At 47.3% G+C, this 25,229-nt stretch overlaps 1 protein-coding gene across 1 annotated transcript in view; it reads left to right on the top strand.

Moving 5' to 3' along the window:
* TTC9 (tetratricopeptide repeat domain 9) overlaps positions 1–18,693 on the top strand; it is a 33,692-nt gene extending 14,999 nt beyond the window's left edge. The window contains exons 2-3 of the mRNA XM_043556478.1: positions 12,023–12,205; positions 14,440–18,693. Coding sequence (XP_043412413.1) covers positions 12,023–12,205; positions 14,440–14,519 — 263 coding nt within the window. The 3' untranslated portion in view covers positions 14,520–18,693. The remainder of the gene's footprint in view (positions 1–12,022; positions 12,206–14,439) is intronic.
* Positions 18,694–25,229: the final 6,536 nt, after the last annotated feature.

Below are 25,229 nucleotides of genomic sequence, written 5' to 3' on the forward strand. Positions count from 1 at the left end.
AGACACAGAATCCGAAGCAGGCTCCAGGCTCTGAGCCATCAGCACAGAGCCTGATGTGGGGCTCGAACCCACAAGCTGTGAGATCATGACCTGAGCTAAAGTTGGATGCTCAACCAACTGAGCCCCCCAGACCCCCTTGATAATTTTTTTTAAAGTTTATTTATTTTGAGAGAGAGAAAGAGAGCACGAGTGAGTTGGGGAGGGGCAGAAAGCGAGGGAGAGAGAGAGAGGATCCTAAGCAGGCTCCACCCTATCAGCGCTGAGCCTGAAGTGGGGCTTGAACCCACAGACCATAAGATCATGACCTGAACTGAAGCCAAGAGTCAGACACTTAACTGACTGAGCCACGCAGGTGCCCCGAATATATCTTTTTCAAATAAGTTTACTAAGAGGCCCTGCCCAAATTGTGTGGCGATGGTGAGAGCAGCATCCCTTGTTCAAGCAGCTCTTGAATGTTGGGGACATCCAAGTGAAAAACTCAAAGGGTGGGGAAACAAAGAGCAGCTGGGTCCTGGTGCAAAGTAGGGATCTTCAAAGACAGTTTTGCTAAAACGAAGAAAACAAAGGAAGCCGTTGGCAGTGTGTGTTCAAATCAAATGTGAGCATGTGCTGGATTGGAAAACAGAAGGCCAGAAATGAATGTGAATGGCCCCAGGGAGACTGAACCCACTGGACAAAGCCACACACTCCTGGCAGTGGGAGCTGCAGCATCACTGGCAGGAGAGCTCTTGTCTGGGCACCAGGCAGGGCAAGGCTGGTGTGAACAGACACAGCCATCTTCCTGCTCTTACAGTTTCCCAGTGCCTTGGACTCGGAAGAGACCTTTAGAGATCATGGAGTCCAGGTTTCCAGGTCAGCTGGAGTGGAACCAATATGGGATTGGGTTTAGATGACTCTGGCTCTTTCCTTACAAGTCAGATGGGCTCAACAAGCCACTTAACTTCCTTAAGCCTCAGCTTCTGGAAACAGGACTAATAATACCTATTTCCCACAGTCATCTTGAAGGTCAAGGGAGTTGTGAAACAAGATACTAACGTTAGGTATTGCTACTTATCAAGCATACAATGTATGCAAATCACAATGATGTGATTTCACTGTGGGAGGATTTAAAGATGCCCTACAGAATGCTTGTCTGGAAGGGCAAAGAAGACATGTTTCATGAATAATTGCAATGATGGGCATGATCTGAGTATATGGCTGTGAAAAATCATTTTATTCTTGGGAAAACTAAAGGGTCCACTTGATGATTATACCTATAGATCTGACCTCATTGGAAAAAAAAGAGTACCCAACAGGAAACCATTACCATCAGGTAGTAGAAACAAACAATGATTTCCCAGCAAGTTAGAAATAGAAGGAAATTACCTGATCTTGATAGTTTCTACCAAACAACTAAAGCTAACACCATGCTACATGATGACAGATTGAATGTTTTCCCTCATGACCCAGTGCACCCTTGGGCATTTGTCCTAGACAAATGAAAGCTGTCTGTGACTGTTCACAGCAGCGTTATTCACAATAACCAAAACACCAACAACAGCTCAGATGTCCTTCATCAGATGAAATGGTCAGATGATGGTACATCCACACCGTGGAATACTACTCAGCGGTAAAAGGGACGAACTGTTGATCCATGCAACAACTTGGATGCGTCTCAAGGGGATTATGCTGAGTGGAAAAAAAGCCGACTCCCAGAGGCTTCGTACTGTATGGTTCCTTTTATGTGATGCTTTGAGATGACAAAATTTTAGTAAGGAAAAATGGACCAGTGGTTGTCAGGGGTTAAAGAGGAGTTGGGGATACAGGAGGGGTAGAGATGCAGTCATTAAAGGGCAATAGGAGGGATCCTGATGGCAGTGGAACTGTTTTGTAACTTTGAAGGTAGATAGAGGAATCTACGTAAGTGATAAAATGGCATGTAACTAGACATACACGCACGAGTACAAGTAAAGCTGAAAAATCAATCTGAGGATTGTGTTAGTGTCAGTCTTATGGCCAACACATTATGCTATAGTTTTATAAGATGTTACCATTTGGGGGAGACTGGGTCAAGGGTGCAGGGGAGCTTTATGGATTATTTCTTACACCTGCATGTGAATCTACAGGTTACCTCAACAAAAATTTCTGTTAAAAAATAATACTAAGGGGGTTGGTTTTACAAGCACCAGCTAAGGTAGGGGTTGTTTCAGGAAGAAACCAGAGACGGATCATGTCAGCCCTAGGAGGATAACAGTAGACTCTCAATGGAATTGGAGATGGTGGTGGTTTTAGAAGTTTAAAAAAAAAAAAAAAAAAAAAAAAAGGCTTGGTGGAAACTCTGCACTTGGTTTTGTTTGTTTGTTTGTTTGTTTTCCTCTTTGATGCAGAGAGGGATCTAGAGAGTTTTACAGGAAGCTTCCAGATGAGAAGTATACATAAAGAGTGGGCAGTTTGGCACTGTGAGGGCCTCACACTTAGGCCTCACAAGAAGCAGAACTCAGGCCTCAAATCTGTCCAATGAAGGAAACGAGTTAAAATTCGTTATAGGCAGTTGAGCATCCTGGGAAGGCAGTGTGTGTAACACTTGGGAGCACAGTCTCAGGGGCCAGGTGGCTCAGGTTCACATCCTGGCCCTGACACTTAGTTGTTTGTGACCCTGGGCAAAGTGAATGAACTTCCCTGGGCCTCAGTTTCCCCATCTAGAGAAGTACTAGAGCCTTAGGTTGTTATCCAGATGAAATGAGTTAATGTTTACAACAGTGCTTGGCCCATTCATACTTAATAAAAGTTATCTGCTCTTCATTTAACTACCCTTCTGGAAGGATGGATGGACACTTCCTCCTGGTACAGGGCTAGATTCTCTTGAGCTTATTATGGACCATTACAGCCTTCTGCCCTGTTTCCCCATTTCCCTGGCCTGAGCTCCTGTTCTCCAGCGAGAAGTCTCTAGACTCTAAGAAGAGAAGAACCCAAAGTGTCACAAGCTGATCATCTGCCCGAGAACAATTGTTTTCCCACACATGCAGGTTTTTCTAGCTCTAGGATTTGGCCATCTGGGACGTGTGTGCCCTCGCGGGTAATCCTGGAGCTCCTCCCTGCTGTCCTGGGCTCTCAAGGTTTAACCAACTGGTTGATCCCTAAGAAACATACATCCAAAATGCTAGTATATAAAGTACCAGCTCAGAAGGTGAAGGCTACCTGCAGGCACCCGCTGGGGACTTACTAAAAATGTGTGTTACTGGGCCTAGCCCTTGGGAATCCACATCACTGGGCATGGGGTCTAGGATCTCCACGTTAAACAAGTTTCCACGGATGATTTAATGAGAAACATTTGTCTGTGGGGTTCTCGTCAGATGTCAGACTTTTTTTCATCCTGCCAGCAAGCCTTCAAGGAAAAGGTAGATAGCGGGGCGCCTGGGTGGCTTAGTGGGTTAAGCATCCGGCTTTGGCTCAGGTCATGATCTCACAGCCTGCGAGTTTGAGCCCCTTGTCGGGCTCTGTGCTGACAGCTCAGAGCCTGGAACCTGCTTTGGCGCGGCTCCCTCTGTCTTTGCCCCTTGCCCCACTCACGCTCTGCTCTCACGGGCTCTCTCTCTCTCTCAAAATAAATAAACGTTAAAAAAAATTTTTTTTTTAAGGAAAAGGTAGATAGCAACCGTAATTATCTTTATGTTTACCCACTTCAAACTTGAGACCCTGAGAGGTGACGCATTTTAACCCAAGGACACACGCGTGAATGCCACTGCTGGGAACACCGTCGCATCAACTAACTCAGAGGCACTGAAACTGACCAGCAACTTGTCTGCTAAAAACACTTCTGACTTCCCTGCTCCCCCCCCACCTGCCAGACTCTCTATTGCTGTATAGAGTCAGGAGCTGACTTATTAATTTTCCTGCCACGCTGGCATTTAGAGCTCCTAGCTCTCCTGGATTATTGGGGCTGCAGAGGAGCTCAGTGACTTTGGGTCCAGCCCCACCCCATCCATAAAGCTGTCAGCCAGATACTGACTATGGAACCTGCTCATCCATCCTCGATGAGGGAGCAGGTGCAGACAGCACTACTGTTTGCGGTTGGGTGTGTAGAGGGGTAGAACCACCTGTTGACCCAGAGGCTGTCCCGGGTGTAAGCGAGGAGAAAATAGGCCCGGAGCCCCACTCCATTCATTCCCTTAAGCCCCCTTTTCTGGCTGCAAAGCTACTTTTGGAATGTTCTCTGCGTATACCCATCCACTCCCAGTAGAGAAGACCCACCACTGAAAGGAAAACCGGCAGGGAAAACCAAGCCTCAGACCTGGGTTTGGGGAGCACTGGGGGCACGTGCGAGTTTGTATACGTCCAGGCCGTGAAGCAAAACCGAGAAATCAAAAGAAATCAGGGTTTTCAGAACTCCGAACTCCAGCATTTGTGTATGTAGAGGAGAAAATCAGCGCTTTCACGGAGAGGTGGAACTGGGGTGGGGGTGGGGTTGGTCATTCCAGTCCTGGATACGGAGCCACACGCGTAAGTTTCTGTCGTTTCACTGCCCAGGCCGCATTCTCACGGCTCTGTCATAGAAAGACCCTCTAAATCACCCTCCAGAATGTCTCTGACCCATCTTGAAAATTTGCTTTAAATCCGGCTTGAGCTCTGGGTATGTATGTGTCATACCCTGTGTGTAGGACTCAAAATGGAAATGTTCTCTGACGAATGTACACGTTGCTGGGGAAACCATGTTTGACAAATGGCTTCCTAAAGAGCTGGCGCTTATGAGAATCGGTTTCTGTGCCCAGCACCGTGTGAAGCACATACCATACGTTAATTTTCTCATTTTCTCATCACAAGTGTTCCCACAAAATAGATATTATTATCTCCACTTAATACATAAGAAGAATGAGGCCGAGGGAGATTAAATAACATGCTCAAGGGCCTGGGCTTCTAGGTGGCAGAGCTTGGATTGCAGCCCAGTCCTGTATCTCCAGATCGAGCAATTGATGTTCAGCCAGGACACCCCAGAACTGGCACAACGGCACAATACTATATGCCTGTCCGGATAGGTTATGACCTATCCCGGTCGTTAAATATTCCGAATGTCACCTCCATCCCGATCCAGACTCCATCCACTTTACGGCTATGCCGTGACCCCTTAAAAATAAATTCGAAAACCAAATAATTTGGTCCACTTTTGGGAGATTTCCCCCCACTAATGTAATGGCCACGCCCTGAGCCCACGTCTCAAAGGGATGAGCAGTAAGGTGTATTAGTTTCCTAAGATGACCATCACAAAGCAGCACAAAGTGTGGCTTAAGATAACAGAAGTCTTGTCACAGTTCTGGAAGCTAGGAGGGCAAGGCCAAGGTGTTTCTCACGTTGGTTCCTTCTGAGAGCTGTGAGGGAGAGTCAGTTCCATGTCTCTCTCCTAGCTTCTTGTGGCCTAGGTTCCTTGGCTTGTAGATGGCCGCCTTCTACCTATGTCTTTTCACATCGTCTTTCCCATATGTGTGTCTGTCTCTGTGTCCAAATTTCTCCTTTTTCTAGAGACACCAGAACCCTGTATTGATGGGCCCTGTATTGAATTAGGGCCCATCCTAGTGACCTCATGTTGACTTGATTACCTCTGTAAAGACCCTTTCTCCAAATAGGATCATATTCTAAGGTATTGAGGATGAGGACTTATCTTTTGGAGAAGTCACAATTCAACCCATAAAGTGGGGCAACCTCCTTCTCCTCACTCCCGGCCCCAATCCGGTCTTTCCTTCCCTCCCATCCAGTCCATGCTTCCCTTCTGGGCAGCTGGTAAGGACAAACTATAGCAGATCAGTTGTAAGAAGAAAACCAATGACTGCATGAACTTGTTCTTCCTTCTCTCATCCAGCTCCCCTTCATCTCATGCCAGTGAGTGGCACTTTGCCCAGGCAGTCACTATGCCCTGCGTGCACCAGGAAAAACAAAAACAAAACAGGTGCCAGAGCCAGGAGAACCTGACATGTTTTAGCCTGAGGTCTCCGTGTGGTTGCTTTGGAGAACATCAAACATATGATTTCCTCTGTTCGAGTGCACGGCTGGGCCATGGGGTTCTTTCGGTTGCCGATTCTCTTTTTCCTACCACAGACCCCTTTGTGGAGTAAAGAAAGCCTGCCAGCGCCTTTTATAAAAGCATACTCTAACCACCCAAGGCTGGCAGTGGAAGAGGAATCTCCACATACAAGGGATGGTTGGACATTTATAGCCCAATTTTTGTCCCCCCCAATTTACCTTTCTCTTGTAACTTGCACTGTCTACAACCTCTGTCACCATTATGGGCTTGGGGAAGGCTTTTCTCTTCTAGAACTTCTTCCCAACCATTAGAAACTTGTCTTAATTCTCCACCGCTTGGTTGGTGCAGGGCTGCACCATTTGTTTAAACATGTCAGAAGACTCAGAGACCGGAAGGTTAATAACATTTCTTTCAAAAGGGTTTCTGGGTGTGATTGGGAACTCAGGGCTATCTTTACATGTCCACCGTGGACACGGCTTCCCACTTTGCACCCCCTCTGCCACCACATGACTACATCTTTGGATCCAAATATATACTCAGAGTGGAGGCCACAGACGGGAACAAGCTTCCTCTCCATCCAGCATGAGGCCTGCCTTCCCAAGTTCACAGCCTCCTCTGCTGAGACTGACTGATGGTGGCTGAACTTACTCCCTTCAGGGAAGATCCTGCCCCGGTCCATGGCCTTGGGAGACCACATAATCCAATCTCTATGTGGAAAAAAAAAAATCTCCACATAGAGGGAGATTTGTCTTACAGAAGCCCTTTTGATCTCTGCCCTACCACTCCTGAGTGCCATCCCCCACAGAAGATACCTCACCATAAGTCACAGGGAGACAGAATTCCTTTCGAAGAGGAACCAATGAAACAATGGCATCTTTCTGTTAAGTGGCAACCATTTGTATTCATAGGCTGTTAGACTGCAATGGAGAGCACAGATTATTCAGCCAAGTGGAGGCCCCTCCCTTTACAGATAGGAAACTGAGGCCCAGAAAGGGAAAGTGATTTTCATACTGTTGGCTAATGGCAAAAGTGGGACTAGAATCCAGCTTTTCTGATCCCCAGCCCAGTACTCTTAAAATATTGGCCCATTCCATATAGCAGAGCACTTAGGCTGTCGTATTGTAAATTTTAATTCACATGGAGACCAGGTTACAACAACGTGGAAGAATACTTCTGAATCATCAGTGAACCCAAAATGACAGTCTTAGCCCTCCTGGATGAAGGGCTTTAACCACACGAATGTGACAGCAGAGGGAAAATATTTCAGAGGTTCCCTAATGTTCTATCTCCTGGTTGCCTCTTAAACTGATCCCCCTCCCCTGTTTTTCTGCCTCCACTTGAGCCAACCTAGTCAAACCATTTCTTCATCCCAGGGTGACTAATAACAAAGTCCCAGATCCTAAACACAGTCCAGAAGGGTCTGGGTGTCCTGGTTTCATCTTACTTTTCCAGCTTTTTTAGAAAAATGTTTTTATTTTTGAGAGAGAGAGAGAGCATGTGCATACATGAGTGGGGGGAGGGACAGAGAGAAGGTGACAGACAATCTGAACAGGTTCTGCACTTTCCACACAGATCCTGAGGGGGGGCTTGAACCCACGCACCAGGAGATCATGACCTGAGCGGAAGTACGACGCTCAACTGACTGAGGCACCCAGGTGCCCTCACCTTTCCTTCCTTTTACCCATCCTTTCCATCTCTCTGTTCCAACCAGGCGTGGTTCCCCAGAACTCCTCAAATAAGTCATTTGCCCCCCACCACCATCTCGCTCTAACAGAGAAAAGAAAAAGTTCTGCCTAGAAAGAAAAGAAGAAGAAAAAGATTCTGCCTAGAAAGCTTTTTCTCCTTTCCACCACCGAGATCACTGGTTCTCCAGCAGGGGGGAGTTTTACCCCCCACAGGACCTTTTGCAGTATCTGGAGACATTGTTTTGTTCTCACAACCGGCATCCAGTGGGTAGAAGCCAGGGATGTTGCTAAACATCATACGACGCGCAGGGCATTCCCCCACGACAGAAAATTATCCAGCCTAAGATGTTTTAGTGCTAAGTTGAGGAACAATCAGTCTTCAGAGCTTCACTTAAATACCACTTCTTCCATGAAGTCCTCCCATGATACTGTATATTGGTTGAGGTCCCTTCCCCCTCAGTGTGTTCCCACTCTTCCCTTCTCCTTCTCCATCTTGGCACATGGGAGTATCTGAGATCATGGAACCCGTGCCTTCCCCACCAGCCCATTAGCTCCAGGACAGAGTAGGTGTTTGGTTCACTACTGATCCCAGTGCCCAGTGCAGTTAGGGATTGCTTTTTGCCTTATTGACCCTACCACAAAGAGAAAGGTGGTTTACGCAGGTGACGTGGCTTTTTCCAGGGCTTACTTGGGTTTTGGAGGGCTTCACACCCAGACCCACAGATACCCATGGTCAAGAGCACAGTCTGGGGATCCTGGGCAGAAGTGGGTAAATATCATAATTCTACCACCTCCTGGTTGAGTGACTTTCAGTAAATTACTTAATTTCTCTGGAACTGGGTTTCATCATTTGTAAAAGACGCATAAAAATAGAACCTGCTTCATGGTTACCATGAAGATGAAAAGGTGTGGCATACGTAAGGTACTGAGCGCCATCTCTGACATGGGGTAAGGGATTAACCACTAAGAGGAAGAAAGGGCCGTGGGATAACGTGGCCCATTCTAAAAGTCCACCATAATCCCCAGGCCCTGGGTGGTGGGCATAGCGACGTGGAAGGAACATCGGGAGACTGCCGATCAACCTCTCCTGAACTCTCTCCACTCCGTAGAGTGTGCCTACAAACATCCCCTCTTACCTCTCCCTTGGGCTGGTTATATGAACCCTAAATAGCTCCCCACCCAACTAGAGGGGTACCTAAAAATCACCTATAGGTAGGGCTGCAGGCAGCTTTCCAGACTGCCTCTTTCCCCCTCCCTCCTGGAGCCTCTTAAGAGCTCTGGCCTGGCACCCCAGGTTTCTCGTCTGGATCCCACCTCTCTGGCCAGCCTTCAGACGGCAGCCCATTTAGACCCAACTCTAGCTTTCTCTGTCTTCCTGGGCTCCGCCTGTGGTGCCAGCTGGGGCCCCACCCCCTTACCAGCCTGGCCCCACCTCCCACCCGGTCTGAACCCTGGTCCGCAGTCAGGTATCACAGTTCCCAGCGGATCTGGCTCTGCAGGGGAATTTGCGACATTTGCACGGAACGATTCCCAGAATTTGATTGCTATCCTTCCTTTTGCCCCGGAGGAGGAGGATCTTTTCCATTCCCAGCCCTCTTTGCTTCCTTTCCCCAACACCCCACCCTCATTTTAGACATTCAAAAGCTGTTTTTAAAAGAGACAAAGGTCCACTTCCTACGCTGCTCAGGTCAGCAAACAGAAGTGTCCATCTGAAGATGGACGGCTAGATGGGAAGAGGGCGGCCCCCCCCGGGCAGTGAGGATGCCGAATGAGGCACGTGGGAGCCCAGACAGGAAATCCTTTAGCTCTGGGAGCAGGTGTGGGAGCCGAGTCCCACACGGGTAGCCATGCACAGGAACCCCCTTGAGAGAAACCCTTCCCTGTCCACAGAGCCCTGTGAGCAGCTGGGCGGACTCCAACAGCTTGCGGGTGGAGAGGGGTCCCCACAGCTGATGGAGGAGAGGAGGAGGCTGGTGGCAGGAGCTCCGCCGGAGGGACCCCTGGCCACCAGCCCTCCTGGTTCTCTGTGACCCAAGCCGCCCACTCCCAAGGGACTAGCAGGCCTGTCACTTCTGTCAACTCCTTTGGCTTTCTGCCGCGGGGGGCCTGTGGAACCTGATGGGTCAGTTTCTAGATCTAGGCTGACTCTCTTCCCACTTCCTGGTTCTCACACCTTCAACCTGAGAGAGACTGTGTGGTGCCCCTCCCCCTCAGCCTACCAGAGGGATGTGGTTTTTTTGCTTTGGGGTTTTATTTTTGCCCAGAATGGCCAGTGAAAGGGCATTAGGTCTCCTACTCAGCAATTCTGACCCCTGGGAGGTTGTTTAAAGGATCAAAACAGCTGAAGTTAGACCCCTGAAGATTTCAATCACTGACTTGTCTCCATCCCAAAGAGATCATGCTTCGTCTCATGTAGGATAAATGGGAGCACAAGGCCTGGAGGTCCGTGTTCTCTCACCACCAACCAGTCTGGTCTTGGCGGGAAGAGCACTTTTGTTTCCTACGTCTCTTTTTATTCTCTCTTTATTCACTTCAAAGAAGCAGACAGGTGTCTTTCCCCCTGCCCTGCATCCCATTTTTTGGCAATCCCTCCGTCATGTGTAAGACAATCTTTGCTCAATGCCTACTAAACATTTGAGTGATCCCACGGAGGGGGAGGTAGCTAGCCCAGCAGGGCTGGGAGTAGGGTGAGGCAGGGAGGCCCCTGGGCACACGAGGAAAGAGGGCATCACTCTCCAGGTTCTCACGTGCTTCCTGACCCTGACCCTGACCCTGGCCCTCTGGCTGATTTCTGGTGAGAGAAAGTTTCAAGGAGGGATGATTTACTCAGAGATGGCTGATAGAGAATAGGAACGGGCCCCACCATGGGTACCTGCCAGCCTCAGCAGGGACACGGGGTCTCGCGGGTCCAGAGGTGTGCCCTGTACAAGCTGGGCACTGGCCCATCAAAAGGTCCCTGCTCCTAGGAACTGCAAAGACAAACTCGTATGAAAGGGAACTTGAAGAAAGTCAGAGGCAGTTGTCCCTGAAGGGGTGCAGGGTTGAAAAGAATTGTAAGAATATTAAATAACACCTTGGGTACTTACTGTGTACCAAGCCCCGTGTTAAATACTTTATGGCCATTATTTTAGAAAATCCCCTCACCAACTCAATAAAGAACTTGGGCTGTGGAGCCTGGCAGCTTAGATTTAAATTTCAGCCTTGCCTCTCTCCTGTTATGTGACCTTGGGAAATGACCTGATCTTTCTGGGCCTCAGCTTCCTCATCTGTAAAATGGGAAGAAGAGTAGGACCTACCTCGTGGTATCCCGAGGATCATGTCAGGGAATACAAGCAGTGACACAAGCATTAGCCACAGTTAGTATTGTTATTGCTTCTTGGAGCTTATTCCTAGGGCTGCCACAACAAAAGTCTCGTAAGCTGGCGGCGTAAACGATGGAAATTTCTCGCGTCAGAGTTCCAGATCAAGGTGAGGGCTGTGAGGGAGAATCTGCCCCATGCTTCTCTCCTACTTTCTGGTGACCTCAAGCATTCCTTGGCTAATAGATGGCCATGTTTTCCCTGTGTCGCTTCATGTCGTCTGAGCTCCGTGTGTTTCTGTCTCTGTGTCCGAACTTCCCCTTGTCTTAGTCTGTTTGGGCTGCTGTAACAATAGCACGGACCAGGTGGCTCTAACAACACAATTATTCCTCATAGTTCTGAAGGCTGGGAAGTCCAAGATCAAGGTAGTAGATTTGGTGTCTGGTGGGAGTCTGCTTCCTAGTTCACAGACGGCCATCCTCTCGCTGTGTCCTCACGTGGCAGAAGGGGCAAGGGAGCTCTCTAAGGTCTCTTCTAAGAGCACTAATTCCAGTCATGAGGGTGCCACCCTCATGACCTAGCCACCTCCAAATACCATCTCACCGGGGACTGGTTTTCAACACACGAATTTGGGGGTGGGGGACATAGACATTCCGTCTATAGTGTGTTTTTTTATGAAGACTCCAGTCATATTGGATTAGGACCCACTCCAATGACCTTACTTTAACTTGATTACCTTTTTTGTAAAGGTCCTATTTCCGAATAAGTCACATTCTTAGGTACTGGGAGTTAGAATAGGACTCCAACATATCTTTTTGGAGGGGACACAATTCGACCCATAATGCCACGCCAGGTAACTCACTTAAGGTCACACAGCTTGCTGGTCATGAAACTGAGTCCGAGGACCCTGGATTATTTGATGGCAAATCCCATGTGAAGCCCCAACGCGACTAAACCTCTTCTGGGCAGGGAGAAAGAACCAGAGAGAGACATTCTGAGTCTGCTGTGTTGATAACTTTTCCCTTCCTTTCTCTCTCCCCCTGTAGCCTGCCTGCTCCAGGCCGAGCTGGTAAACTATGAGCGAGTCAAAGAGTATTGCCTCAAAGTCCTGAAGAAAGAAGGAGAGAACTTCAAGGCCCTTTACCGGTCTGGTGTGGCCTTCTACCACCTTGGAGACTATGACAAAGCCCTCTACTACCTGAAAGAAGCAAGGACCCGACAGCCGACAGGTAAGGAAGGCGACAATTGCTTTGCTTTCTTACCGTCAGCCCCGCTGGCAGCTCCTGAGGCCTTCTCCTGGCGGTGCTCAGCTCCCTTGCTAGCACAGCCCAGCGTGGGCCAGGACCTGGAATGAGGAGAATAAACAGTCCGTGCATTTGCCTGGGGTCTGGGTTCCAGGGAGCTTGGACACCTCTTTCAAATAGAATATGGAATTCTTTGGGTTTTTTTGTTGTTTTTTGTTTTTTTTTTTTCCAACCCAGGATCCGGCTCTTTTCACTTACTCAATAAATACATACTGAATTTTTGGAGCATGCCACAGTTTGTGCTGGGCGCCAGGGATGTGACTGAGAAGGTATAGTCCCACCTTGTGAGGATCTCACGCTCCACTTGGCGAGACAGAATACGAATGGATGCTCTTTGGCACTAGGCTCGGCATCTTACGGGAAGTGTGCTCTGACTTCTCTGGTCAAGTGCCGTTTCTTAGAACCTGCATTACCTGGACCACCCACTTAAATTCATATCCACCAGCTCAGCCATGCATTCATTCCACGGATATTTATTGAGCGGGTCCAATGGGTCAGGAAGTATTGCGTAGATAGCGAACCAAAGGAAGCTGCTACCTTCAAGGAGTTTCTTACGTTACGACAGAGGAAGATGGACAGTAAACAAATGGACAGATAATGTAATATTTAGTAGTGGTAAGTGCTAGGAAGACAATAAAGCAGCTTAAAAGAATCAGGAGCAAAGGGGGTGCTGTTTTAGGCCGGGTCGTCAGGAAGAGCCTCTTTGAGGAGGTAACCAGTGGCATTACTATGTTTGCCTCGAGTTTGACTTGATGTTGCCAGGGTTGTTCACGTGGCTGATTTTTTTAAAAATGTGATTCTCCTTCAAAAAGACTTTAAGTGGGGCGCCTGGGTGGCGCAGTCGGTTGGGCGTCCGACTTCAGCCAGGTCACGATCTCGCGGCCTGTGAGTTCGAGCCCCGCGTCAGGCTCTGGGCTGATGGCTCAGAGCCTGGAGCCTGTTTCTGATTCTGTGTCTCCCTCTCTCTCTGCCCCTCCCCCGTTCATGCTCTGTCTCTCTCTGTCCCAAAAATAAATAAATGTTGAAAAAAAAATTAAAAAAAAAAAAAAGACTTTAAGAACCTCAGGACCAATTTGCCAACATCCAAATGTATACTTTTCTCCCCATGGTTCGAAAGAACACCCATATCTTTCCTTTTATGTGCTGTTGATTTGTTTTCTGCATATGAATTGTGTTCTATAGCGCAGACTAAGGGAGACGTGAGGACGAAGGACTCGTTTAACAGAATTTTCTTGGATGCTTCTATATGCCAGCACCGTTCTAGATGCTACCGCTGGCATTTTTGAGTAGTAGACGACATCCGTTTCTGCTTCCTGAAGTGTCGCATCCCAGGCAGCCCCGAAGCCCTTGTATCGCGGTGCGCGTAGAGCTAGGTGGCTGTTCCCTGCCATGCCCCAGTCACTAATTCAATGCCTGACATGGGGGGGGGGGGATGCCCCATTTGTGGCGAGGTGGTGCCTGACCTTACTGATCAAGACAAATATAAGACAATGAAGCAGAGTCATTTTAAACTCTTCGATTGGAAAACATTTACATTCCCTCAATATGTATCGCTCATTGGATGAAGCGCTTTTAGACTTACCTATTTTGGTCCTCGCAACAATTTTATGAAGAAGGCACCATGATCCCCAGGGGAGGCAGGCTGCCGAGTCAGGTGCACCACTTACCGCGCGTCTCCTTGGGCGTCTTAATCTCTCCAGGGCTCAGCTCTCCCTTTTGTCACGGTGAGGATGATGCCAGGTACTCGAGATGATTGTAGTGAGGGTTAAATGGATAATGAAGGTAGCAAGCGTGGCCCAAAGTAGGCATTTGAAAAATGGAGGCTGTTTCCTGCGGATGAGACATGAGGCTCAGAGAAGTTGGTAACTTGCCTGAGGTGAAACCCCAGAGTCTCCACCAGCTGTGCTGACTCAGCACCACTGGGATCTGCTGCTGCCTGGGAGTAAGTGGAGGGAGTCCCCCGCTCTCCTCTCCTTCCCGTCTGCCCCCTGGGTCCCAGTGACCCGTCCACATTCGGTAGGGGCGGTGGAGGGGAGGCCGGACTCCTGGTCGCCCCCTCAGGCTCCGTGATCTACAGACACAGCTTTGACCTGAACCTGCGTAGAGACCCCACAGTTCCCCCACCACGCGTTCCCTAAGGTGTGCTTTTGTCCTCGCAGACACCAACGTGATCCGGTATATCCAGCTGACAGAGATGAAACTCAGCAGGTGTTCCCAGAGAGAGAAGGAAGCCATGTAACCAGAGCACCTCCCTAGAGCTGCACCTGCGCCAGACCTGGGACTTCAGGCGAAGAGCCCGATGAAGAGCCCCTCCTGGGTTTTGTTCCCTTCTCCCCACTTCTTCCGGCTCCCCCTCCTTCCTCCTGCTACTCCTCCACAATCTGTCTGCTCCCGGTGTGAAGAGAAGGAGACACACAGTTTGGGAATCTGGTCGGTTGCCCGCAATGGAGAGTCCCCTTCTCTAGTAGGTCAGCTACTGAGAGGGACCTCACTTCTTCGGGGACAGCTGGAGAGGACTCTTACGGGCTGGGAATGCTGTTGCAGCCTTGACTTTGGCCAGTGCTTCTGACGGAGGCAGAGCCTGGTAGGTGTACCGTCCCAGAGGCAGCAGGCACGGAGACCACGGGCTGGACCCCTCCACGCTTTCCCGACACGCCAGAGCATCTCCAGGCAACCGTGTCAAATGCGGGGATGAGACAAACACCAGAAGCATCGGTTAAGCCAACAGACCCTGAATTTGTACACTGGATTCCCCACCCCGACCCCCCGTAACCTCAGCCCCTGCCTCCCTCCCTCCCTTGTTGTCTCGGCTTTCTTCTCTCCCCCGCCTTGGGGATCTGAGACTCTGCCAGGTTTCACATGCCACTGAAGCCCACTCTCAGTGCCCTCTGGTGACCACACATACCATTCTGCCGTACTCCCACCCAGCAGGCAGCTGTGACAGCAGAGGGGCAGGGTGAAGTGGGCCCGGGGCCGACCGCATAGGTGACGGAGGGGAGGGGAGCTGACGTCTAGGGGAAGGAGCATTGTATGGACTGGGGATCGAACTGTGGACCGAGTGTAAATAAAGATACGTTAACGGGCAGCAGTTCCTGTCATTTCTGTTGGGAGCGGCCCACTCTCTCACTGTCCCTCCCTCCCCCAATTCTCAGAGCTACTTCCAGCCGGGCAGGACTGGCTTCCCCCACAGCAATGGGCCGTTTGTCCGGTGGTGAACAATGTGGGCCGCCGCCTTTGTGCAGTAGAGTGGGCCGGTGTCGTGGAGACTGCCCAGGGACTTGGCTTTGTGGGAACTTGCACGGCCTCCTTGTGATGAAATTATCTGGACTCAATATCTAGCACATAGAATGTGTTCAACAAATATTTGTTGAATGAATAAATTATGACTACAGACTGGCTCCCTCCTGCCTTAAACGAATTTTATCCCAGCCTAGTCTCCCGATATCGACGCTCTTTACGCTATGCCATGTTGCTCCAGTCAAATAAGAAGCATTTACTGAGGGCTTACTGTTTGCCCATCGTCGTGCAATACACCGTGGGACATAGGATGTAGTCCCAGTCTTTAAGGAGGTGGAAGAGTTGAGAAATACTCCTATGAGATGATCACCACTGACACCTTTAATTTATATGATGCTTTAAATTTTTCAAAGCACTTTCGTGTATTTTTTTGTGTGACTAGTGAGACGATATTGTACAAATTAAAATATATACAGATGCAATAATGTTAATAGTTAGCATTTATTAAATGCACTGTCCTCAGATCTTTACATGTATAATCTCATTTCTTTCATGCAGTTACCCCACGAGACACTATTTCCATTAGGTGGAGAAGGAAACTGAAAACCAGACACAGTAACTATCCCAAGGTTACATGGCCTCAAGTGGCATAGCTAGGATTTGAACCAGGTCTGTCTGACTCCAGAGCTCTAGCTACTAACTACTCTGTAGTCGGTAGTAGGTGCTCTACAAAGTGTTATATTGAGCGGTTACAACCAGTCGAGAGCAGGACAGTGTGTATTAGGTTGAAAAGCCTTGACTGTGCCAATGGTATAGTAGGTACCACACGTGGGCTGCCTCTTGTATTTAGCTCAAGGTTAAAAAAAGGTCCCTAACACTAGGCTCCCCAGTGGTCCGGGCGGGGACGGGCCAGGAAAAGACATCTGAGACCTAGCAGTTATTTCTGCGTATCGTTCATTCTATTTTCTGATGTCAGCACATATCCCAACCCACCTAGCATTCCCCCAGCCATCGGGGAAGATTCACAATTATAGGTAGAGATTGAAAGGAAACACAAAGGTAATTATGGGTTATTTGTGTAATCAGAGGCTCTACCACTAAAGGATCTAATCACCGGTGAGGGGCCCCGGAGCCAGAAGCCCAGGTTATATTCACACAGCTCCTGAAAGGCTTCCGGCCAGGGTTCGAGAAGGTGCTAGGAATCTCTAGGGGGGTTCGCAGTTGCTTGCCGGTAGCTCACCTCTGGGGAAGAGGAGAAGCTGCCACATTCTCCCCCATGCCTACCATATCCTTGCCTCTGCCCTCTTCTTCCAGGGTGGTTTCACATGTTCCCAGATCAGAACCATCCCGCAGCATACGCAACATAGGCACGTGTGTAAAACTCCCCTGTTCCCAAGCTTCCAGCCCGGAAGGCTTGTGAGTTGGCCAACTGCTTGTCAGGGTCTGAAGGTTGAGGATGAGGTCAGAGGTGGACTGCAGAACCAGTTCCAACCAGCACGGTCATCCTTTGCTCCCTCGTGCCATCAGGAAGGATTTGGACTTAACTGCTCCAACATGGAGCAGGAGAGAGGGTCTTGCCTCATCCAGTAAGTTGGGGCAGGGCTGGACAGGTGGGGATAAGACTGTTGCCATCCTTCTAAAGAGAAATGTGGAAAACCAGATTGTCTGGTGATTCACGCATACGTGCTTACTGGAGTCCATTCACTGTGACCCAAAGATAAGTGATCCCAAAGTAAAAAGCTGCCTTGGCCGTGTTGTTTGATGTTTGGGGCGGAGGGATTGAGTTTGCTGTGTGTTTGTCCAACAGAGACTTAAGAGAGCGAGTAAGCAAAATCAGGTCTATTCACCTTAGCAGACCTTCAGCTTCCTTCTCCCATCCCTCCCCCAAGCAGGGACTGTGATCACATGCTTTGTTTGCAGATGTCCCTGAACTAGACCTGGAGCACTAAACCTGGATGTGACCTGCTTCGTCATCCTGCTTGGACTTTTGTGATAGACTCTTCGTTGGGGGGGGGGGGGGGGGAATTGTACTTTTCTTGTTATTGCTAGGAAAGCCTCACGTGTGTATTGTGGAAAATTTAGGGAGGGCGGGGGAGACAAACTCCAACCTGTCATCCTACCACCCAAGACAAACATAGCTATCCTTTTGGACTCATCGTTAAGTTCTTTTTGGTATAAATGTAGACGTGCCCGTGCAGGGTTGTTTCTTTTTTTAAAGACAAAACCTGGAGTACAGTGTATATACTCTTCAGTAACTTACTTTTCAAAGTGTGTATTTCTATTTCAGAATATGTAATACATGCACAGAGACAAAATTCAAAAGGGCAAAAAGCTCTACAGCGAGAAGTAAATCTCCTTTCCACCCTGTCTGCCAGCATCTAGTTCCCTCCAATTACTTGTGCTGTATATCCTTCCAAAAACACTTATGCATTTTCAAATATGTGCGTATATATTCTTTTGTCACACACAAATGGTCGCACATCAGACGCACTGTTTTGTACTTTGGACTCCTTCACTTCCTATCCCATGGACGAAACATTTTTTGTATGTCTCTCCCAACTTTTTCAACAGCACCTCCATTACGTGGATGGGCTCTCATCTGGTAACCAATCTCCTAATAGCAATTATTTGCATTGGTTCTCAATCTGGACTGTAAATAAGGTTGCAGCAGACATTCTTGTAGCTAAATTTTGCATACACCGATGGCCATTTCCTTGGGATAAAATCCAAGAAGGAAATTGCTTGGCTACCTTTAAGAATTTTGTTATATGTTGCCAACTGCCCTCCAGAAAGTTTGAACTACACTTTGCAGTCTCCTGTTGGCAGACCTGAGAGTGCCCTGTTCCCCGCACCCTCACCAATAGTGGGTATTGTCGCTTACCAAACCTTTCCCAGTTCGGTAGGAAAGTAACAGGATGTCAGTGTTATTTGAACTCACGCTTCTTCAATTATTAGTGAATAGCATCTTCACATGCCTACTGACCATTTGTACTTGTTTCTTGGTGATTTTTCTATTTATTTGATATTGCTGTGTTTACCTTTACTACCAATTTGTAATTTTATTAAGAACGTTATTTTTGTCAAGAAACATCCCAAATAGGCTTTCCAAGTGCTTTGCTTTCAAATTTTGTTTATGGTGCTTTTTGACACACATAAATTCTTAATTCTGCAACTAATTTGTTTCTCTGTTGCCACCTCCTTCTGCCTGCGGTCCACCCTGTCATTTCTGTGAGAGTTCCTCTTCCAGAACACGGTCTGATTATGTCATTCCACAGCTTAAAAATCTTAAGCATAGCACACAAGGTTCCCTAGGTAATTTCTCCCACTGACTCTTCCAGGTTCCCCTCCTGGTCCTCTTCCAACAGTATCCTATGTTCCACAGTCACACAGCCCCTTGTGGTTCTCCAGACTCACTGCTTTGGGTCTCTGGGCCTTTCCATGCTGTTCCTTCTGCCTAGTAGGCCATGCCTCAGCCCTCCAATCCCCTCTTTTTGTCTTGCTAACTCCTATAGGACTCCACCAAGGCATCACTGCTCAAAAGCTTTCCCTGACCCGGTGGTCTGTACTTCTAAAGCAACATAAGCCTACCTGTGGGTAGCATTTGCTACAAAGAATTGGACCTTCCTACTGATGTTTGTCTCGCTCACTCCCTGCACGTTCCTCAAGACAGGTGCTATGGTTTATTCACCTTTGCAGCCAGAATGCTGAGCCCAATGCCTGGCACACAGTAAGTGCTCGATAAATACTAAGCCCTGAGCCTGGAATGAACGGTTAATGGATTCAGCGGCAAATGTTACTTGGGGTAAATGCAGGCCTGGACCGGATCTGTGCTTCTGAAAACTGAGGAACTGTAGGAGGCTCAGGCTGGAAGAGAAGCCACGTGCCCCAGTGCTGTGCTTCCCAAAACATCAGAATCACTTGAAGTAGTTTTTTAAAAATACATAATCTCAGCCTCTGCCTTAGACCCATTGAATCAGACGCCTGGGGATAATACTCAGGATACTGTAGTTTTTAAAAAATATCCTGGGTGCTTCCAACGACCCGCCTGGTGAAGGAGCGCTGTGAGCTAGACCAGCAGACAAATCAGAGCACCCAGACACACGGAGCTTTGTTTGAATACCACTTGTGACACCCACTCGCTGTGTGACCTTGGGGCAGTTGCTTGACTTTTCTGATCCTCATTTTCCTCCCCTATATATGGGGATAATTTTATATCCCTTAAAAGTTATCAGTAGGATTAAGAAGCAGGCGTCTCCTAGCCCAGTGACCAGTACAGGCTAAGCGTGGAATAAACATTCATTTTCTTCCCTCTGCCTTGTGAGCCCCGGTTTCCTCAGTTATGGTATGGCTAATACCGGTATGTTCATCCTGCATTTTCCCACACTGCACTCTAGAAGGAAGGAACTCCCAATGGGCTCTCAGATTACTCTCTGCTCAAATAGGACACGTACTTGGTGGGGGTGGGGGTGGGGGTGGGGTAGAGGGGAGTGCAGAGGAAGCCACTTACTTTCTCACATGCCCTCTCCCAAAATATCAGAGACTGCACAGCAATCAGTTGGAATAATCCTGCTGGTTTTCAGAACCAAGTATCTTCCAGTCCCATCCAAAGATCAATCCAGTTTTCTCCCTGTGGTTCCACCCAGAGGCCAGTGGCTTCTGGGCTGTAAGGGGATGGCGACCATCAGGAAAGAGAGTAGGCCTTGCCTGTTTCCTTCCAGTGCCCTGGGATCCTACTCCCATGCCTCAGGGCAGGAGAGAGAAAAAATGGCTGAGAGCCGGAAGTAGCTGATCTGCAGCTGCTCTGTGAAGGTGCCCCCTGCATCCTTACCTACATGCCCTCTCCCCCCAGCCCCGAGCGGGCTGCACAGACAGGGAAAGTGCATTCAGCCCATCAGGCATGACAGAGTTCAAATTACCAAGTCAGCATGAAAAGTCCCACTCTAAATGGACTGAAATTGGATTCTATTAAAAACCACACTCAGTGAGGCCCTTGGCTATTAATATTTGCTAAGACATGGAGGAGGGGGAGGAGGCAGAGGCCCCTGCAAAAGGTCGGGGATCTCAGCTGTTCAACTGAATTGCTTGTCTGGAAGCAAGCCTGCCACTGAAAGCCAGTGAGCCTTTTTTTTCTAACATCTCACAGAATATCAGGGCTCGGAGTAGTCTTAAATCTCACCAGTTTAGCCTTTCATCTGACAGCCGACGGATCAAGTCCAGGGAAGGTAAGTGACTATTCAAGGTCACACAGCTAGTCAGTAACAAAGCCAGAACTGGAACTAGGTCAGTTTTCTGACAACAAATTTAAGATTCTGTCCACTGAACCAAAATGCACTTATATAGACAGCACCTGTCTTAAAAAAAAAAAAAAAAAAAAGAAAGTAATGCTGTAAAATTATTCTCCTCGAGGGGAGCCTGGGCAGCTCAGTGGGTTAAGCATCTGACTCTTGATTTCAGCTCAGGTCATGAGATCGAGCCCCACGTTGGGCTCTGCAGTGGCAGCATGGAGTCTGCTTGGGTTTCTCTCTCTCCCTCTCTTTCTTCCCCTCCCCCCTCAAAATAAATAAACTCAAAAACCAAATTCTCTTCTAGAGAAAGAAGGAACATAGTACACATTCATTCATCCAGTCCCTCACCCAATAGTTAGCATTCCAGTCACTTCATTCTAGTGGTTCAATGATTAACAAGGTATGTTCTCTGCTTGAGAAGCTTATAGTCTGTAGAGAAGAAAGAAAAATAAGCAGGCAACTTCAAATCTGTGTGATAAATGTTACAAAACACCAAGGGCATACATGGAAGGGGCATTTTTACCAATCCTGGAGGATCGGTGAAGATTTTTCCTTAGTGGGTACCAACTGGTGGAGGAGAACTGGTGAGAGATGAGTGAACTTCAGGGCCAATGGCAAGGCTCTCTTGCTCCTTTTCTTGGATATAATACGAAGGGATTTGAGACCGTCCTCATGAGCTATCTTTTCTTACGCTTTTCCTGGTTTTTCAAGCCTGGGCTCAGGCAACGTCACTTTTACCACCTGAGTAGGCCCATGGGCTGAGAAGTCACAGAAGGCCTTGAAGGTTACAGCTGATTAAATCCCCTCCACGTAGAACAGGGACAAATGGCTACATGTGTTGTTTCTGAATGCAACCAGAAGCTCTTCCAGACTTGTGATTTCCATACTAGGCAAAAATTCTGTACCCGGTTTCACAAATGTAGCTCCAGAGTCATGTTTCTTGTTCCTTTGTTTTCTCTAATCTCAGCGTTTTTATTCTAGAACAGCACTATTTGAAATAAAATGTGCGCCACTATTTGAAATAAAATGTAAAAATTTCTAGAAGCCACACGTAAAAAAGTGAATGTAAACATAAAAAATACTTTTAATAATATATCCTAAATAAAAATAAAGTTAAGAAAATAACCAGAAAGAACAAAATACTCGGGAGTAAAGTTAACGAAAGAAGTGCAAAGCTTAAATTCTAAAGACCACGAAACGTTATTGAAAGAAATTAAGACTTAAATAGATGGAAAGATAGCCCATGTTCATGAATTGGAAGATTTAATATTGTTAAGATGTTAATATGTTACTACTTCCCAAATTAATCTATAGATTCAACATAATCTTTACCAATACCCCAACTGACCTCTTTGCAGAAATCTACAAACTGATCTTAAACTTCATTTGGAGATTCAAGGGACCCAGAATAGCCAAAACAACCTTAAAAAAAGAAGAGCAAAGTTGGGGGACCCACAGTTCCAGAGTTTAAAACTTACAACAGGGGCGTCTGGGTGGCTCGGTCGGTTAAGTGTCCGACTTCGGCTCAGGTCATGATCTCACGGTCCGTGAGTTCGAGCCCCGCGTCGGGCTCTGTGCTGACAGCTCAGAGCCTGGAGCCTGTTTCCGATTCTGTGTCTCCCTCTCTCTCTGCCCCTCCCCTGTTCATGCTCTGTCTCTCTCTGTCTCAAAAATAAATAAATGTTAAAAAAAAATTTTTTAAACTTCCAACAAAACTGCAATAGTCAAGACTGTGCTAGCATAAAGGTAGACAAGAGATCAATGGAATAGAAATGATAGTCCAGAAATAGGCCCTCACATTTGTGGCAGATTGATTTCCAACAAGGAAACTAAGATATTTCAGCGGAGGAAAAAAGAGTCTTTTCAACAAATGATGCTGAGACAAGTGGACAGTCACATGCCAAAGAACGAAGCTGGACCACTACCTTACATCATACGCACAAAAAAATGTGCTCAAATGGATTAAAAACCTAAATTCAAGTGCTACAACTTTAAAACTCTTAGAAGAGAATGTAGGTGTAAATCTTTCCGATCTGTGATTAGGTGATGTTTTCCTGGACATGAAAAGCACAAACAATAAAAGAAAAAAAATAGATAAAATGAACTTTTTATCTACCAACATTAAAAACTTTCTGTGCTTCAAAGGACACCATCAAGCAAAATGACAACTCACAAAATGGGAGAGACTCTTCCATCTTTTGCAATCATATATCTGGTATTTGTAATTAAGAATATATATTCACATCACTGTGAATATACTAAAAGTCACTGACATACACATTTTTTAAAATTTTAAAATGTTTCTATTTATTTTTGAGAGAGAGAGAGACAGAGACAGAGCATGAGTAGGAGAGGGGCAGAGATAGAGGGAAACACAGAATCTGAAGCAGGCTCCAGGCTCTGAGCTGTCAGCACAGAGCCCGATGCGGGGCTGGAACTCACGAACTGTGAGATCATGACCTGAGCCAAAGTCAGACGCTTAACCGACTGAGCCACCCAGGCACTCTGGAAAATTATTATTCTTAATCTTGTCTCTAGGATTTAGCAGAGGGCCTGGCACACAGCACATACTCAGGAAACCATAGCTGTCTACACTGGAAGCTATGATACCCCCAACAGGTGGTTCTCTGCCTGAGTACTCGAAAAGAAGTCCTATATCAAAGGTACCCCATTCCATTTTAGGTAGTAATACTTGTTAGAATCTGCCTTCTGAAACTGAACTAGGACCTATCCTCCAGTAGCTTCCATCCATGACCTGCCTTTGGCCCTCTTCAGGGCCAACCAGTCTTCTCTTCAACATGACATTCACCTGTCTGGGCTCTCTAAAGTCTTCTATTTTCTGGTCTCTATGTTCCAATTCCTTCAACTAGTCTTCCCTCACAGGTTTGCTAGTTCTGGCCCTTGCTTTTCAGTGTATTCATGTTCCTCTTAAAATGTGACACACAGAACCATAATGGCCAGCACAGAAAACAGGAGACCCTCATTGTCTCTCTACATCCAGACTGCAAAGGTGCCCAGCTTTTTTTAGCAGATCATTTCACAGCTGGCTGGAAGTCTATGTGTGGCCCCATCTTCTACTTATACCACTGATGTTAACATTTTTATTTTGGGGGTGCCCAGGTGGCTCAGTCGGTTAAACGTCCAGCTTCGGCTCAGGTCGTGATTTCATGGTTCCTGAGTTCGAGCCCCACATCAGGCTCTGTGCTGGCAGTGTGGAGCCTGCTTGGGATTCTCTCTCTCTCCCTCTCTCTCCTTCATGCTCCCCCTGTCTCAAAATAAATAAATAAAAACTTAAAAAAACAAAGCATTTATTATTTAGTTTTAATTCTGTACTATAAAATGTGCAGATCTCAAGTGTCAATAGATAAGTCCTAAAAATGAATACACTCCTGTAATCAACACAACAGTCATAATATAAAACATTGCCTTCGGGGCGCCTGGGTGGCGCAGTTGGTTAAGCGTCCGACTTCAGCCAGGTCACGATCTCGCGGTCCCTGAGTTCGAGCCCCGCGTCGGGCTCTGGGCTGATGGCTCAGAGCCTGGAGCCTGTTTCCGATTCTGTGTCTCCCTCTCTCTCTGCCCCTCCCCCGTTCATGCTCTGTCTCTCTCTGTCCCAAAAATAAATAAACGTTGAAAAAAAAATTAAAAACAAAACAAAACAAAAAAACATTGCCTTCACCCTGGAAAGTTCTCTCATGTCTCTTTCCCATCAGTTTCGATCCTAAAACCCTAGAGGTGACCACTATTCTTTTTTTTTTTAATTTTTTTTTTTAATGTTTATTTATTTTTGAGACAGAGAGAGACAGAGCATGAATGGGGGAGGGTCAGAGAGAGGGAGACACAGAATCTAAAACAGGCTCCAGGCTCTGAGCTGTCAGCACAGAGCCTGACGCGGGGCTCGAACTCACGGACCGTGAGATCATGACCTGAGCCGAAGTCGGACGCTTTACCGACCGAGCCACCCAGGCGCCCCGGTGACCACTATTCTGATTCCTAGCCCCACAGTTAAGTTTTGCAAAAACAAAACTTGTTTTTGAAATTCATATAAATGGAATAGTACAGTATTGTAAGATTGTATTTTTACCTTAATGCACAGCTTTATTCCTATTAAATTTAATCACATTGATTTCGATCTTTACAGCTTATGGTGAGCATTTTCATCTTGATTCCATCACACCCATATCTGCTAATTTCCCCAACTTCATGCCATCTACAGATTTGACTATGATTCCTTCTGTCCTTAATCCAAAATAAAACTAGAACACAGACGGAGAGTGCAGCAGTACTAAACTAGAAACCCTTCAATTTTCAAGCTTAGGAGATGGAAAGCATTATAGAAGCACTGGCCAACAGGAGGCACTGGGAGATGATCCATGTTGGTGGAAAGGACTGTGTTCTGCTTGGAATACACTGACGGAGGTGGCAAT

Source organism: Prionailurus bengalensis, chromosome B3 (assembly GCF_016509475.1).
Source record: "Prionailurus bengalensis isolate Pbe53 chromosome B3, Fcat_Pben_1.1_paternal_pri, whole genome shotgun sequence".
Classification (NCBI taxonomy): Eukaryota; Metazoa; Chordata; class Mammalia; order Carnivora; family Felidae; genus Prionailurus; species Prionailurus bengalensis.